We start from the raw sequence: 19,162 nt of genomic DNA, 5'->3' as shown, positions 1-19,162 counted from the left end.
TCTCCTAAGGATTCTAGATGCCTCCCCATAGCCAAGCTTCTTCCTGAGGAGTCTCTGAAAGCTAACTACATCCACAGAAGGAAGGCCTTACTGATGATGTAGCAAGAATGCTGTTCCTATTCTGCAACCACCAGCACTCAGTTCCTCTGTCGTCCTAGAGCTTTGATATTTTAATACTATCCTTGGATACTACTGTCCAGGTAGTTCTATTTCTTCATTGTTGGTTGCTGTGTGTGTGTGTGTGTGTGTGTGTACGTGTGTGTACTATCATATTCTTTCCCCTTCCCAACTCCTCCCAGATTCTACCTACCTGGCTACCTACTCAACTTCAAGTTCTCTCTCTAAAAACAAACAAACAATAAATAACAAAGATAAAACCAAACCAAATAAAGCCGAGACAAAAAGAAAGGCATGCGGGATAACATGGAGTCTCTTTCGGGTTGTCTAACTACTCTTAGACATAGGCCCCCACACCCCCACACTGGCTTTTGGCTTACATATCCAGTGACACTCCATTGGACCAAATGGATTTTATTTCCCATCAGGTACCAATTGCGAATAGCTTTTTGGTTAGGTGTGAGATTTTGTGTGCACTTCCCTGTCTCGTGCTGGGATTTTGTCTAATTTAAACCTGTCACATCTCTGTAAGTTCATATGTGTAATCACCTCTGTTGTGTCTGTAAGATGCTGTTTCCATGATGTCATCCACCACCTCTGTCTGTTAACATGGTCTCACCCCTTCTTCTATATAGAAGGCTGAGGCTTCAGGAAGGGTTTTGATGAAGACATCCCATTTAGGAATGAATGCTCCAAAGTCTCTCAAACTGTCTCTATGTTAATCACCATCTATTGCAAAAAGCCTTTCCTTTAAAACTGATCTGAATCCCCATCTATAGCAGTGGCTTTGAGTCCCTGGCAGAGAACAGCTCTGCAGGTCATAACAATCACAAAGGAAAGTGAATTCTGTCTTCTGAATCACTAGTTTCATACTCTGAGTGCTTCATTCTAGAAATGGTAATGATTCCTCAAGAGATTGATGTTCTATCACAGATGAAATCAATATAGTGCGTATTCTCAAGTGTTTACCTTTGAGAAAATTTGTAAGTAAAAATACAAGTTTAAAAGGGAAGACCTAGAGATACTACAACTTTCAATGTTTATTCCTGTTTGTTTGTTTATCTTAGAGTACTGGGTTTGACTCTAGGGTTTCACACATGTTATCCCTGTACCACTAAGTGATATCCCACCCAATGTAGTTTGTTTGCTTTTATTTGCAGACAAGATCTTCCTAAATTGTTGAGGCAGGCCTTGAACGTACAACCCTCTTGGCTTGGCTTCCTGAGTAGCTAGGATTATGGGACTGTAACACAGGGCCCAGGTTTTTTAAGGTTGAATACCAGAACTTAATTCATAATTGTGTTCAAAGATACTATATTAGTAATTCATAATGAAATAATAAAGATCTTATCTCTTCTGTATGTTATAATGACTCAAAAATTTTGATTTGGTGGGAAGCTATGCCTTTTCATGTCTTTTTCTAAAAGCGTAAGAAAATCCCCCGCTTACAGATTTAAATATCAAGACTTAAGCTGTAAGTTTATAACTGTCCTGGCTGCTACTTTTGCAAGCCAAGAAGATTTCAACAGGTAATAAACATTCAAAGAAATAAAGGGGTGGAGAGTCTCTGCATTGGTTGCTAAGGAAAATCTAAATCAACTGAGAAGGCAGGTGAGGGAAACCAGTGTTTATGATGAGTTTGAAGTACATTCTAATTGTAGTTCTAGGACAAAATTGCACCAATGGCATCATGTTAAAAATTACACTTCAGGAAAGCAAACACATCTAAAACTTGAAACTTTGAACTCAAATATGTGTTTCCAAGATACTGATTTTAGTTCACTTTATGAACTTCAATTCAATGGAAAAAGGAATTCTCAACAGATATTAAAAACATTTATTATATTTTATTATGAAATTGTTTTTCAGATTGTAAAAGCAAAGTCTCTCTGCTAATAGTCAGAGATTTTATTACCGTGCTAGCTTGCATAGAAAAATAAAGAAATGTTTTTTTTTTCCAGAAGTCAATTTTAAATGAAAATTATTTTAAGAATTTGTTTGGAATATTAATTTTAAATCTATATGACTGACTTCTATTAATTATAACTCAAACTACAGAGTCTACATTCTCTATAAAATTTTTCTCTAGTGTTTTTCTGAAGTCTAAATAAGTCAGTACATACACCTTGTAAACTGTGTGTATATATGCACATGAAGATGAGTCCGAACACAAGATCTTCTGTGGACTGTCACTCTGTGTATGACATACACATGCCATGCTGTATATGCAGCAAAGACAGTCTTAGTGACAGACAATAATTATTTTAAAATAACCCTAACCCTGTTCAAGGTGAAAGAATTCTAGAAGCATGACCTTTAAACAGCTGCTCTGAGCAAAACAGACATTGCTTGTTTTTTTAAGGTTAAAAGAGAAATGTAGGTAACAATTATCCTCAAGAATCTAGAAACAGGGTAGTCTGACTTCTCTTTTTCCTTCAAATGTTTCTACCTCTTGTGAAAAGCACAGTGCTCGTGGGATATTGCACAGTGATGGAACTATCAACGTCACCAAACAGATAAGAAGATATTAATTTAATAAAAGTGTAATTGAAATAAAGAATAACTTTCATATATACTTTTCATTCTCTGCTACAATTTATTACTTGGATGAGGGCTATTTTGAATTACAGGTCAAGTTGCTATGTAAAGGCAAAGTAGAAAAATTATACTTAAATACAACCACTTCTACAAGATTAAACTTGGATACTGAATTGAGTAGGGATAGAAGTCAGAACTATTAAAAACTTATTTTCCTTCTTGAGGATGTGCTTTGTAACATTAAAAGAATTCTGAGTAAAACCAAAATTCAGATTAAGTTGAATTACTTATTTAAATGCTACATTAAATATTATTTTCATTTGTTATTTTTATGATAAAAAGCTCCTATCACAGCTGCACATTTCTTGCCATACCAAACCTAGAGAATTATTAGGAAACTGTCCACCTTTCTCCTGGATTATGTTGGGTTTTGAAACGCAACATCTTCTACTCACTGACTGAACATAGCACATTGAACGATGGGCACACAACCATGTCTACTTGTATGAGAGATTGGGAGCTCAGAACATTCCAGGTGTGTCTTTTCCATTTCAGCAATCAAAGCTCTTTATAATAATAGACACAATTTGTGGAGATAATTTCAAATCCATTCTACATCATGTCTTTAACTAGTCAAATGTTCATAATTGCCCAAGTGTCTTCCTTGTGTTTTAAAATGACATGTTTAGATAGGAACTCACATTTTTCCTCCATATGTGATCCCTCTCTCCCCCCACTGTTACTAAAGAGTACATACTTGCTTTAGTAAATCCTGACTATTTCACCCTATAAACAAAACAAAACAAAGCCCTCAAGTTCAAGGCAGACCAGCCCAGCTGCTCACAATGCCATACCTTATAAAACAAATCTATTAAGGAGGTCAGATCCTAGAAAGGGTCAAGTTAATGATGTAAGTGGGATAATTTGCTCATTTTCTGAAATTTGTAAAATGAGGCACATAAAAGCCCTCTGTTAAGTTGACTAACTAGCCAAACCTCTGTTAATTATTTTCCTCTTTAAAATTTTGACTACTTTTCTTTAAGAAATGCTTCAGCCATTTTTTTTAAAAAATGTGATTTACTTTAGATTTTAGCATACTACCAGTCAGTTTATGCTGATTAATTTTTACTTCCTTCTTTGAGGTGAATTTAAAGGAAGATTGTCATTTCTTCCTTTACATTGCCCAGTATATATATACATGAGTATACTAAATTTGGCTGTATAGTAAACTTAAGTAAAATTTTCTGCTTAAACTCATATGCATATTCATATATTTCCAAATTGAAAAAAAATCTTAATTATTAGGTAGAATAAAAGGACGGCTTAATCTATTTTAAAATCAGCAAGTGTACAGCTGTATGGAGCATAGCATGTTACAAATATTATTGATGATATACAAATGAGTTCCTCATGACATGTCTACTGGTGTAATATGAACCACTTAGTCCCACATCACTTTTTCACCTAAGAGGCATTTTATGTTCTATCTTAGAAATCATCTACATTTGGAAAGAAACAGAGTTTAAATTTTTATCTGTATATTAAGAGGTAAGGTCATTGACTTTTAGATATTTTAGGCATATTAAAATAGAAGACTTTCAAGCCAGATTTTAAAAGTATATATGGATATGGATTTAACTGTGTGTTTGCATATATATATATATATACATATATATATATGTGTGTGTGTATTTAATTGAGAATATTGGTCAGGTTACAAGCAATATAAATTTGTAGCTATAACTTAAAATTAGTTATTTTACAAGTTTTTCTAGGTATGAATATATACAAATATAAGCTAGCCAACTTTTTGTTTCCTGTTGAGTTAAATATTCATTGTTATTTTCTGTGTATACCCTCTGTATCTTCATTACATGAAAAAAAATCTTTCTGTAACTGTATATGTGTAACATATCAGCCATAAATTGAAGTGATCCATAAAGCATCCCTTTATATTATAGAAAATTCTAGAAGGCATCAATTCTTTCGATAAATTCCAAATTTTTTAATAAAAAAATGTATAACTTTTTGGGCATGGTGGTGCATGTCTTTAATATCAGCCCTTGGGAAGGAGAGGTGGATCTCAGTGAGTTTAAAATTAGTTTTGTTGATCTACACAGTGAGTTCCAGGGCAGCAAGGAGATCCTGTCTAATATTGAACAGACAAACAAAAATGAAATATATATCCTTGATAGGCTCATGGGTCTCATCAAAGTGAATTTATTACCGAAATGAATTTATGCATTGAAATCCTTAAGATCTTTTGAAATACAGTGAAAAAAGCAGGAAAGGGAAATAGAGACCCTGTAGGAGAAAATAAAATTGACATGGTAAAAGAGTATTCATATTTTAAATATAAAATTAATAATGGGAAATCTTTTTAAAGTAGTAACTTTTACAAAGAAGTCTTAGATCACCATCCGCCCAAATTTTCTTATTATAAAAATAAATATAAGTGAATTTGTTTCCTTTGTGAATCTGCAGATGCAAATCCACAAGTAGCCATAGTTATTGAGCTATAGCCTCTTGTCAAAAACTAATCAGCTATGCAAATATAATTTAAATCTTTCTTAAAATAGTCATCATCTTCTGATGTGAAAAGAGAAATAAATGTTCAGCACTAAGTATTGTACTCATGGACCAGTCTCCCATACATGGTTAAATATTTGGTTTTGCATGTGACTTGAGAGTACACCGTAACCTACAAGTAAAACGAATTGGTGATAAAATGAGGGATTCATAATAGCATTGTATACTTTGTTCCCCACTTACTAAAGTAAATCATCCTTAATCTGGAGTAATGTACACATTCTTAAGTTCTCCACCATGCTCTTTAACATCTTTTATATACAAATTTAAGTTATATCATGAGTTATTAAATATTCTTGGGTAGTTATGTTTATTTTTAACTCTTTAGGAAGTCCATAAGAACTCTTAAGATGCACAGTTGTATGACATTTCCACATAAAATATGATGTTGTCTTAATGAGAATAAAATCAAGCCATGTCATTTCACTCCAAGCTAGCTCTGAAAGTGTTTTAGTGGATACCTTTGTGTCTTGCAGCATATGAACATGTATGTTTGCAATGTGCACACATGTTCAAATACGCATGTCAACATGTGGAATTTTCATTCACTTTGTAAATTCTCTAGAGACTTGAGCCAACAAAACCTCTTGTGATCACAGAGAGTGTATATTGTGAGTAAGACACAGAAGTTTTGCTTTGAATTTCAGCAAAGTGAAACTGATTGTAAATCTGTCTTTGGCCTTCAACATAAATGAGGCAATTTGTGTTTCATGAAAAAGCCACACTTGAAATATGATTCTTCCACTCACACCATTTTTCCTTGGATACATGGGCACAAACATGTTTTAAAGGAATAACTGAAAGTCAACAATGACTGTTCTGATAAGGTCTGTTCAACTAAGTTATCAGTAGTGAGATGTGTCTATTGAACTCAAAGCTACACTAATATGAATGTTAAAGTTGGTCCATTGCTCAGACTCCCCCAGGCCCCTAAGTGCAACTTTCAGATGCAAATTAGGTCCCTGTACTCTGTCTCTTCCTCAAAATGCCCAGAATGTAAAGCTGTTTGGTGATTTGAAGCAATTTAATAAAAATTTAATAAAAAAACTGGCTAGAGTCGGTCTTCTGGCGTTTCAAAATCACTAACCAAGAGAAGAATCTCATATGACAAATAATTTTGATTTATATGTAGTAAATATTTTAAATATAGAATGCTCCAGATAGATCATAAATAAGCTATTATTTGCTCTTTTAATTTTTATGTCTGATTGAACTTTTCATTTCAGCTTCTCTGTGACCCCTTTTATTCCAAATATTTTTATTTCTATCACTTGGCAATTTTTTTCTATTCTTTCTGAAGTTCAGTTTTTCTTCACAGGGGGCAAACATGTGTCTAATGGGGAGATTACTTGGAGAAATGGTCGGTAATTCCTAGTTACAGCTTATTTATGTCTTCTGCAGATACTATGGGCAGTTTAGTGGTGTCTATACAGGGAAAACTGATTCTTTCAGAAAAATATATAAGCATGACGGGTAGAAATAAAGTTTGCAAAAAGTTACTGTATTCTATTTTCAGAGCCCTTTTTATGAAATAGACATCACTCAGCTGGGATTGTGTGTCTGCATTTGCACTGCTGGGGCTTGGATTTGGTTACAGATATTATGTTCCATATAGAGAATGTCAACGTTGGAGAGGATTTGAACTCTTCCTCTTGGTACTGATGACTGAGTGGTCATCTTGAGAGTCTTTGGTGCAATGAAGTAGTTTTTGCTGTGGTCTGTGATACTGTGTGATTAACAAAGCTCAGATCACAAAGGGCCAGATACAAGTGAAGCTATGAGTGAAACATAAATATATGTGTGTGGTACACCACACACACACATACACACACACACACATACACTTATCAAAGCTAAGACAATCACTGCTTTCTTCTTGAGCAGCTGCAGCCAGCCACACTAATGGATGCACAAAACCAGAGAGGGACAGCATAAGGTATGTGTTCGTTTTTACAGATGGGACTGCAGACAAGTTGGTAATTGAAAAGGAAGCAGTGTACGTGAGGTAGTTGATGGGGGAGGGGTAGTCTAGTATAGGACTTCTGTGTGTAATTTACGGGGACAGTTATGGAAGAAGAAGCGGTTTTCTCCATGAAAGATTTCAGTTAGTACAAAATACATCATTATCGCTAAGGAAATTCCAAGTAGCCTTTTTAAAAATCATGTTATTAAACCTTTACGAATCAGCATCGAAGTCCCTGTCTGCACAGTGCTTTGATAACCGAGTTTTCTGCTGATGTTCTTTTTACCTGCAGTCATCGCCGAGTTCCCAATAAAGATGGGGCTTCTGTCTGAAGGATGACATCATATACCGGGTGCCCATATTAGCCATCTGAATCATTTTTTTTTTAATAACTACCGTTGCGTGTGTCCTTAAGAAATACAAGGCTGCATAAAAATGAGATAATACTTTAAAATAGCTTAAAGATTCAAAATGTGAGTGAAATTCAGCATCATTTTCCTACTTGTAGATAACACACATATGTACACACACATACATATACACACTCGTGTTTTTAAAACTCACATTTTGAACTAAATATTTGAGGACTGTATTGTGTATTTGATACCAGAATTTCATCATGGACACAAATACGTTTAAATATCACTGTGAACATTTCTGACTTCTTATATACTTAATGATTACATTCCCTCAGGGAGGTCGTGTGTGTGTGTATTTCGATGTGTGTGTATGTTTGTGAGTGTCTGTGTGTGTTGAAGGTGTCCCTCTTAGTGTCTTAAATGAATAAAAATAGTTACCATCTTTGGGATAAGAGGAATAATGCTTTTTAAATATTTTTATTTATTATTTTAATAAATAAATTTTTATTTATTTTTTAATAATAATTTTTAAAATATTTTTGATATTTTTGTATCATATCCTCTAGACTGGAGAAACTACAAAGTATTCATAATGGAGGATATTTCCTCTTTGAATATATGGAAAGTATTTGATTTAAGAAATCTATAAATGTATGCTCCATTGATAGACAAAAATCATAAACATGTAGACACTAATGGAATAAGTGATGAAAATTAATATTTTTTAATTACTTGTATAGAGAATTTGGTAAAAATAATAAACTATCCTCCTGAATTGGGACAGTCAATGGTCTTTTATACTAATGTTGTCAAATACTGTGAGAGGTATGTGTCAGGAAACATACAAATGTGTAAAGGAAAGCTAATTGGTACCTGATGTGTTTGGTTATCCAACATGTCAAAATACCAGCAGCACCTTTTCTATCTTATCTCTAACCAAGTCGTGTCGAAAAGCAGAGATCCTAGTTTGCAGTATCCTTTGCAGGTGGTAGGCTTTACAAGGGTCTGTCACCTGTGCCACCAACTTTTCTTGTCAGCAGCTCAGTTCAGATACTTTTACTGGTGGGGAAGAGGATACATCAGAATCAAAAAATCGTGGTCGCATCCACCCCAGGTCCCCATCTCTGTCCTACATGAAGTCTTTTCTGTCCAGAGAACCTTGTTATGGTATCTGATCAAGGACAAGTCATTTCTTTGGTTACCCCAAACTTATATCATTTCTCAGCTGCAATGGGAAGATGAGGTAAAAGTTCTTGAAAGCCCTGCTCTGACGAAATTCTTTTGATATGATTTCCTCAAGTCTCTTCCATAGTAATAAGACCAAAAACTCAATCAGGAGCTATGGTTCTGAAGTAAGGCTTTTCTTCCTTCGTTCCATGACTATTAATTTATACTTCCAAAGTTTGGCTTAGCCTCGCCTTTTACATCCTTAAAGTGGATGGAATAGTAATAATATGTACCTCATAAGATCACTTCGAAGGTTCTGGTGAGATGAAGTCTGTAGCATATTATCTTACACATATTAGGTGCACAGTGAATACTAAGAAAGAGACTAAAAGTAGTCAAAATAGCCTGTATCCGATAATTATTTAAAAATATTCTGTGGAAACTGATTGTGTCCTTTTTTGTCTAGACTTTGAGACCAGGATGATTATATATATATATATATAGTGTGTGTGTGTGTGTGGTGTATATGGGTGTGTAGGTTCAGAATGAACATTTAAACATGTTCACTCAGGGGTATATGCACATGATGTTGTAGCAAGGAGTCAACAGTGATTATGTTACTTAGTGGTTCTTCAAATTGGTTTTTGGAGACAGGCTCTTTCATTGAATCTGGGCCTTAGCAATTCTTATAAGCTGATCAGCCAGGGAACTCCAAGGGTCCAACTTCCCTTGATTGCACAGTGTTGGGACTGTGCACTCCTGCGTCTGGCTTTTTAAGAAGGTGATTCGACTCTGAACTCAGGTTTTCACATTTGTATGGCAAGCACAGCTTTGAAATCAGTATTCTTTTTGATCGTATATAAGGTGAAGAACTATTGTAAGTCGTTTGCCTCATCAAAAAAAATAATATATCAAGAAATTCACATCAAACCTAAATTGAAATAACATATATAATAATTATTACCCCTTGAATCTAGAATACTTTGAATTCTGCCTACTCAGGGGATTCATCTTGTAAGGAGCAGCCTTTTGAACATGCTGAAGTTACTTTTAAAGTCTTTTGCATGCCTATTACTTCCCGTGAAAAATATAATAACATTTTTAAGAATGTATAATTTCTAATAACGTTAGAAGCTGTTTAAGCACCATATATGCATAAATAACTGTTTTGAGGACAGTAGCTATTCATGGGCTAGTTATTATCATCATCTGGATAACTAATGTAAGAAAAAATATTGAAGCTTTTGCTTCTTTTCAAATCACAGACATCAGTGTTTGGGCAGATCTACAGTCCAAGCTGTGGTTTGTTTCCCCATATAAATTTGGGGAAGATGAAATCTTTGTATTATAAACTGAATCTGGAATAGTGCTCTGCCACTGAGATTTTATATTGCAAATCATTCTCATGATGAATGTGCTTATAAGCTATATTGCATAAATAAAACATACAATAAGTTAGTCGAATCAATCCATGTTTTCTCAGGCAGTCATTTTATTAGAAGGTGCTAAATTTTTCGCCAGTCCCTCCCCAAAGCCTTTTATTTTATATATATTTTTCTTCCGGTGTCAGATTCTGTCACTGACACTGGAGAAAAGGCCCCTGGAAAACAACTGTCCGATGACTGGAGCTGAAGGAGAGGTAAAACCAGTTTTGTGGTTGCAGAAATGTCAGCATAGAAAAATTTCAGTAGGTCTTTTGACAATAATGACTTTCATGTGCAATGAAAGACGACAGTGCAGACATAAATTTTCAACCATATTTTTAGCTGTCCAAATGCATACTTGCTGTGGCAGCAGAGTGTTATTACAGAAGCTGCACGGGCCAGAAGTCTAAAGAGCTGGCCTTTCCCGGCTCTGATTCTGTGGCAGGATTCCTAAGTATTGTGAATAGCTGGTTAGCTCGTTTGCCAAATGGAAGGTATGTTAGGGAAAAGTGATGTCACCTTCAGATCTGTGAAATAGTTCTTGACTCTATGCAATGAACTTCTCAAATATTCATGTTGGAAGGCTGTTTGGGTAGTTAGTGGGAGGCATGTTAGAAAATCTTGATTTTCTGCTGTGATGCTTCTGGGGTCACTTATTTCATATTGGAGCTAATGTTTTGGCGCTTTCACAGTCGCTGGACCACTGCAGTTGGGCGTCATGGGAAAACATCTTATGTACAGTGTGTGATGAGCAGAATGTGAATTTCCTCGAGTTCCAGAACAGGGGTTCTGTTCCTGGTATATCTCTTCAGTTTCTACGTGTGTCTGCTATCATCCCTGATACGCTGTCTGTCACTTGAAGAAGCAGGGTAAACAGGTTTTTGTTTTGTTTTGTTTCCAAGCTCTGAAATAGGTGATGGCAGAGGGGGAGCTTAGCTGAATTTTGTAGAGTCCCTTTGGTTTTCTGGCGAGAAATCTGAAGACAGCAAAGGCTGTTTGAAAACAGGCGTCGTCATGTTGGACAGCCCATTCCAACTGATTCTTCATAATTTTATTTGGAACAAAAGTCGTCCAGAATATTGGTGACTGTTGCTTTCTCTTGGCAGAATTTTTGCCCTATTCTCATTAAATTACTGGCTAGCCTGCTCTTCTGGAATAATTCTGGTTGTTACTCTAAAGCTGATCACTGCAAGTCATCCACTGTTCTTATCAGTCTTTATTCTGGTGTTCTATTTGATCTTGTACAATAAGACACTTCTATTTCTAGAGAAGATGAATACAAATATACCATTCTGTGTCTTGTTGTGGTAAATGAAAGTAATCAGGCCTAAGAATAATATTCAGAATGTGTTCAATAATTGTTAAATCTATATGATATGGCTTTGTTAGGTGCACATTATTAAGTTGTAGCTAGTCCAACTCATTGGCAGATAAGGTTAGGATATTCTTACTAATGGGCAATAAAAAAAATGACTTGTTTCTGAAATCTTAGACTATCACATATTTTTACAAAGGTGAACCAATAGACAATCTTCTATTGATTAGAACATTTTTATACCCTAAAATAGTTGCTCTTATGGGAAATCCTTTGAAAACCTTTCCACTTAATTTGTTCTCAGTACTCATGAATGGTCTCGGCACATCAGCTGTGTGTCCACTGGAAAATCTGCAAGATTCCAGGCCATGGGAAACTGTGTATTGCTTAGCCCCCTGCTTGTAGCACTGTGCCAGGCACAAGCTGGACACTCAATAATTATTCCCAGAAGTGAATTGAATTAAACTTACCACTAAAATTTTATTACTGCAAAATTGAACCAGAAGGTTCTATCGTAGCCATCTGTGTATTTCCTTAAAATGAAATTTGCAAAGAATTTTTGATATAATCAAATAAACACAGAAAATATTTAAAGAGTTAAAAAATATTTGAGGCACATCCAGACTCACAGCATGTATATCAAATTTCAGATTGATTCGATTTAAAATGGCTAAGATATAAAACCATAAAAAATGTGAGTAAATACTCTCCCTATCAAGGCTTGTTATATAATTACATGGTCCCAGAATGGTTCTTATTCATAGAAAACTATTATAAAATATCATTCTTGCAGAAATGTCTTTGCCAATGGAGACCTCTAATATCTTAGAGATGAAGTCGTGTCTCTGAATGCTAAGCCACTTGAATAAATAATTCAATCAAATTTTCCATTTATTAATCAGGTAAATTCAGATCGTCTTAATAATGAAACATGAAAACCCTAAAATTTTTGTTACTGGGTGATTCTCAAGTAATAAAATAAAGTAAGCAATAAAAGCAGCTGAAACAATTTAGGTAATTTTTTCCCCTTGTGTCATATCTGGATTAACCCACACGTGTGCCAAATCTTAGCACAGAACGATCCACCGCTTACTGAGGAAGCCAGGCCCTGTACAAGCAAAGCTCGGTCGCATATTTTGCAAACCACTTACTGTAATGACAGTCCTACAGTGGTTTGGTGTGAACTTAAAGACAAAATATGTGTCCCTTCCTTGAGTTGTTGACTATGTATGCTGGATTCTTCTGTAGAAGTTGATAGCTGAGTTGACTCTCTGTAGGTTTGTGATTGGAGGACGAGCTCGCATCTCGGTAGCATCCCGGAAACTCAGTAGAGGAAGATGATACACTTGGGCTGAGACTACCTCTCCTATGTGTGTCTTTAAGTCATTAGCTTTCCTTCATTCTGAGAGAAGAGATTAGCACTAAACACATCCCTCTGGAAGTGCAGATCGTGTAATCCACCAGCTACTATGCCTATCATTTCCTCCGCAGCACTGCCCTTCCTCCAGACCTGTAATTCTCCACTCTCCAGCACAGGGTCAAAGCAGTATGTGTTATTACTATTGCTTAAGAATACCTTGTAGGAAATGGTGAAACTTGTGATTTGAACCAGACATGGACGTGTAGAACCATAAGTAATGTATGGCTATGTATAATAATGGAGAGTTTGGTCTTTGGCCTTGCCTGACCTAGGAACCCCAGCATCGACCATAAACTGGCATCACTACTACCCAGAGTTAAGTGTGGAAAACAAGACTAGATAGCATATTATTTTCTTGATTTTATTTTTCAGAACATAATTGATTGTTTCTTTCACATAAATTGTGTAGAAAACGTTTATTTTTTGGGGAAAAAATCAATGTAAATATTAATGGTGAAAATAATACCAAGCAATAATATTTCCAGCACTATCGGTGGTGTCTACCATTTAAAATATTCAATGACTGTTGGAAGACATGGTTTCTCTTCTTAAGAAGCTCACTGTAAAGGAGAAAACAAACTAAATTCTAGGCATGTGGGGTAGACGTGGAATCAATTCATGGAGATTTTCCTTGGGTAGGGCAAAGCTTGTTTTTGAGGTGAGGCAGAGAGGTTTCACCTACCCTTCTTCCGTAGTGGGCTGCTTTCGGCCCCAGAAGGAAGCCAGGGAATGCATACCTCAAGGAAATACCTTCCTGGGTCCAGTCATGCTTCTTCTCGTCAGTGTGGTGCCTTTGAGAGAGGAGGGTTTGTGGTTACTAAACTTGCAACCTTTTCTACCTTCTCTGCCGCTTTAAGAAGTTTCAGTGCCCCCAAGATAGGGTTCTGCAAGAGTTTCCGAAGTGCTAAGTTTGTGGAGATGAGAGTTAACATTTGATGTGTGAAATATTTCTCACCTCCCTCCCACTCTCCACCCAAACACAAGCAGGCTCCTATTGAATTGGAGGTGTGAACACCTAGCTTTTCCACTCTGACTCAGCTTTCCGTTCTCACAATTGACTAGATATAGACAAGTGAAGAGAAGTAAAATTTGACACATAACTAACTGGATATGGTCAGCATGTCTTGTATGCTCCATCGCGACATTTAAGGTAATGAAAACAAAACTACAGATTTTTCTCATAAACACATAGCCACAATCAAATTCCTCTGACCAGTAGTAGCTAGCCTCACCGAGCATTGGCTGGTCATGTTATGTCATCACTGCCATGTTTGAATAGCATCTGTTTTATACTGTGAACACACTGATTCTTTCAACGGCACACAGCTTACACTGTAAAGCGAGGGAAAGTTTCAGCACTGGGAGTTTATGTAGCATTTCCCAGAGAAGCTCTGGGAATGACAAAAACAGGTTTAAATATTATTGCCTCGCTCTCAGTCTGACTTGGAACCTCCACAGCGTCTCGATTTTGAGTTTGAGAATTTGAAGTAGACCTGATATATTTAAAATGAGAGATGGTTTATCCTAAAGCCTTTATTGAACTGTGTGTAATGGCTAGGTATAGGTAGAATGTATACCTATGGAAACCAAGGCCGTAATCCCAGAATTCCCCCCTCCCAATAAAGAGCAAGAGAATTTGGCATCAAATTGTGCAAGGACTGAAATGTTCACTGAAATCAGAATTACGCCCACTTTAGCATGCCGTGTCAGGCACTCAGGGCATAAGAAAAGGAAAGCAAGCTGTAGTGAATCATTTCACATTCAAACCGGAGCAGCCTCAGCCATATCTGTGGGTTGATTTCCATACGGACATTCACACAGACTATGTGGCTCAAGTAGGAGTTATTGTTTTACCATCGAGTTACTTAGATCTGGGGAAAATGACCGTATGGCAAGATAAAACTGAAATGTTACCAGCGCATATCTAACCAACCTCGTAAGCTTACTTCGGATGAATAGCGTTGGGATTGTTTGACGAGGGCAACTTGTGGGTTCTTGGGAGGCAGCAGGTTCTCTGCTTTAGCGGCAGACCCCAGTGGGGACCCACAGATCTCCTGACTCCAGCGTTTGATGTTGCTTGCTGTTGTGGGGCTTTGGAAACTCACTTTGCCTTCCCAGCTCTGTGCGTGACTTGGGGAAGGCAGGAAAGGGGAACTGGAGATTATCTTTGGGAAAATCTAGCTTTTATTACATCACCTAAAGTGGCACAAACTGCTCCGCTAATGAAATCGTGTTCTTGGTTTAAAAGGGCAATTGTTAGCCTGACTTTTGTGCTCACTCAAAACATTCCCCCAATCTTGTTAAGTTATTGCTCTCATTTTGGATTTTTATAGCTGTGCAGCTTAGCAGCCCTCATTTCTTTACGTTTCATTCATTTTCCTTGTATTGATGATTAATGGAGGATGTCGAATGTTAGAGTGAGCAGGCATCAGCCATTGCAAGATCATAATTAGTTTAGCTGACGAGGGCCTCTGATAGCACTTGCATCTGGATGGAAAAATTACCCTATAGGGAGCTGGCTGCTCACCAGGTCTTTTTAGTGATAGATTGGGAAACACCCGATGAATCAAATGCCCTTTCAATGCCAAGAAAGTGTTCCAGTCTCGAAGCCAAAATTATGTCTACAGAAAGCTTTCCATTTGAAATGTCTCAGAGTACAATTATAAGCATTGTATTTTTTTGGCAGGCACACCACTTCTCTACAGTATAGACTCTAGTTAAATAAATTGCCGAAATTTTATGAATCCCTGAAATTTTGACTTATGGTGTTTGTAATATTTAATTTATAATAAAATTAAGCTGCAGTAAGATTTTTCCACTCCGTATCTCACATGCCTATTTTATCATTAAAAGCTTTGCTTCCTAGCAAAAGGGAGAACTGAGCTACGATGTGAGACTTTTTTTTTTTGCAAGAGTATTCCATTTCCTATCTGTTCCTATTTATGCCTACACACAGCCTGACTTTTGTTTAAATGAGAAGTTCAGCAGAACCACTGCTTGGTCGCAGCAAAGCAACCAACAGTACTAATTAGCAACTTTTAAATATTCTGAGCTAATCTTTGAATTTGGTGATTGCGCAATTCAGACCTCTAAAATCAACACTGTATTCAACAAAGCCGCTGGGTTTCAAACTTTAAGGTCAGATTAAAGAAAGAACCAGGGACGGGACTGTGTTGTGGAACTTTATTAGACACCTCCTAAGGGTTTGCATTAGCAATCCTGTGCTACTAGGCAGCGGTATCTAAAGCGCCTCTCAGGTTTGGAGAATAGAAGGGGTTCTCTTTCTGATTTCAAAACCGCCAGGGACACACCAGAATGAGCTGTCTTAGTACTTTTGTTGTATGAATGTCATGCAAAAAAGCACAAAATCTGGCTTCGTGTAAAATGGCTTCCAAGATGAATTGTTTTAACCAGTATTTGAAGGCTCAGGTAGCATATTCCAAATGATTTTAAGCATATTGCTGTGTGCTGTCTCTTTTGCTTTTGTTTTGACACTTTTAAAAGGTATGTTTTAGGGTTGAGCATTTAGGAGCCATCATTAAAGGCATGCAACCCAAAGTTCAAAAAGTTAAAGCTGTTTCTGTGAAAAGCCTTTGGTGTTCCACACACCTCATCCATCACTGTAGGGTTAATTATAATGAAAATCAGGGGTGCCTATTAAACACAATTGAACCTGACCTCATTATGGGCAGTGTGGTTTTAGACTGTCATAGTTGCTAGTCTAAAGACAAAACTCCTCGGTTGATTTGGTCTAACTCCCCAGATCATGTGACTCACCTCTGACCTTGGATTTTTTTCCCCCCTCCTGTTTCAGAGGCGAAGAGGCTCTGGTGTTTTTTGTGCCAATTGCCTGACCACAAAGACCTCTCTATGGCGAAAGAACGCAAATGGCGGATATGTGTGCAATGCATGTGGTCTCTACCAGAAACTGCACTCGGTAAGAACACGCCCAGCCCTTCAAGAGATGTTTACACCAGTGAACAGGCCTTGCTCGTGGTTGATCTGTCCTCTTCAGTGGTTTGTGCTGTCTGTCTTTGCAGGGTTGTGTAATACAGTCATTTTGGGTGTCTATATGATTTATTATAAAAGGGGCTTAGATGTTATGGGGAGATACATTTAAAATAATTGTTAATGCTTAATAATCTCTGATTTAGAAGAGGAAAAAGTGTCCTGGGCACTTCACAAAACAGATAGTTGAACTAATTAATGGTTAACCAAATTGGCTGGAGTTAATTAGGTAGGAAGAGAAACCTCAAAAGTTACAAACAGATGTTAAAGAGAGAAGTAGAAGCATTCTGTAGAGTCACTTTCCAGTTGACCTTCTCCAAGAGCCATTTTGGCTCTTGGGGGGCTGACCAAGCACTGGCACAGGACATGCCACATGAATTCAGGGGGTCCTGGGCTGAGGTGTGTGATGAGGTCCTGAGTGACAGGCCCAGCAGCATAGCAGAAGGGACTCTCTGTGTCTAGAGTCTTCAGCTATCTTTGGCTCCTGGGCGTTATTTGAATTAATTTTATTCAGATTTTTACCTTTCACTCTGTAATAGAATGTAAGCTGACAGAGTCCTCCATCTAAGCAGGAATTCTTAAGTTCCTGAAGTTTAGAGAGTCTGTTTGCTGACAAGGCCCGACTTTAAAGCAGCCATGTCCCACTTAGGAAGTAGAAATACTTTTCCCTGTGCCTGTGTGCATTTTACTTGGCGCTTTACCAGGGCCCTTAGCACAGGCCGGTGAAAAGATGTGAGCTGCAGGGAATACAATTTGAGACAAAACGTCTTCCCAAGTGGACACCGAAAACACTTTTTAAAGACATGCCCACTGCCAGCGATGGTGCTAATTGCGGACACCGTGAGGTCCTTTGTCATTAGCATGGGGCTGGTAGAAAGACCCGCACTATCCCTTTACACAGTCTTTTCACCCTCAGCACAGCAACAAGCCTCTGTTTAATGAGCATTGACATTAATGGTTTTAATTGAACTTTGGCCAATCAACAGGCCAAGAATTAATTAAATTGCTGCTCAGCCAAATTATGATAATTTAACCACTGTGAAATAAACCAAATTTTTCTAAAACTCATTTTAATATTCAGCTCTCCAGAGGCAAGATGGTCTCAGCTTTGAGGGTTTTCTCCCCAATTCACCATAAATGAAAATAGAAAGAAAAGTATTTTAACCCAAAAAAAAAATAGAGAACGATTATAAAATTTTAAGAATTGATTCAATTCCAAGCGTCTTTGTAGTATATAGACTAAATACTGTATATTCTTATGATACAAACTGATGTCCTTATAAACGTGGACTTCCTCTATAACATAAATGTTTGTGGCATATCCAGCCCAGATAGAACTTTTGTTCAGAAACTAAAAATTGAGTCACGGTAGCAAGTATGTTGTTTTTCTTTCCTTCAATCTACCTAGTAACAGCAGAAATAGTCTCTGAATGTTTCTTATTTGTAACATCTTAATATTGAAAACATTCCCTTTTGTATTGAAGTTTGTATATTTTAGGAATGAGTCACAAGTTACATATTTATATATGTAGAAATTATCAATTATATTTTGGGAAAAATTAGAACATTTGGACATTCTCCTAGAATTTAGTCTATGAATATACATTGAATTATTATCCTTCCTCATTTCAGAATTAGAGCCCTTTAATTGTTATTATACTCTTATCTGCAAATTGTAGTCACATAACATAAACACCTGTTGAACATGTGCATGAGCACCAACCATGCAATGCCTACGCTGAATAAAAGATGTGAACCGAGCAGAAGTCAACATTCATTTTGAGTATTATAAAATGACAGATCAGATATTTGTACCAAAGCTGCAAAGGAATGTAAATTTTCAACACACAGCTAATGCTTCACCTGTGAACTCGTAATGAATATATAGAGGATCATCCAACCAGAAGCATCTAATTAAGGCCAAATATCCCATGTGGTGATTACCTGACTTTTTCTTTATAGTTCTGATAACAGTCTGTCTTTGATTATGTATGCTCTGATATTCATATATCATATGTCTACTTTTGCAATTCTTTAAAAGATGTATTAGTCAACTTAAAACATCATGGCCCACTACCAGAGGCGGACTGAGTAGCTGAAAGCAACAGAAACTGATTTTTCTCACAGTTGTGAAGGCTGAACCTGCCAGTTTGATTAGAGTCTGGTGGGGGCTGTTTCGTACTTAGTGACCTTCTTTGCTGCATCTCCATGTTCTGAGGAGAGCTCACCTCTTCTTATATTTTAGAATCTCGTTGGACTAAG

The 19,162-nt window shown here is 36.8% G+C and overlaps 1 protein-coding gene across 3 annotated transcripts in view; it reads left to right on the top strand.

The window, feature by feature from the left end:
* Trps1 (transcriptional repressor GATA binding 1) overlaps positions 1-19,162 on the top strand; it is a 236,252-nt gene that overhangs the window by 209,890 nt on the left and 7,200 nt on the right. For all 3 annotated transcript variants that reach the window (XM_057791672.1, XM_057791673.1, XM_057791671.1), the window contains one exon: positions 16,707-16,829. In XM_057791672.1, the coding sequence (XP_057647655.1) occupies positions 16,707-16,829 (123 nt within the window). The remainder of the gene's footprint in view (positions 1-16,706; positions 16,830-19,162) is intronic.

Source organism: Chionomys nivalis, chromosome 17 (genome assembly GCF_950005125.1).
Source record: "Chionomys nivalis chromosome 17, mChiNiv1.1, whole genome shotgun sequence".
Lineage (NCBI taxonomy): Eukaryota > Metazoa > Chordata > Mammalia > Rodentia > Cricetidae > Chionomys > Chionomys nivalis.
This window is presented reverse-complemented; position numbering and strand designations above follow the sequence as displayed.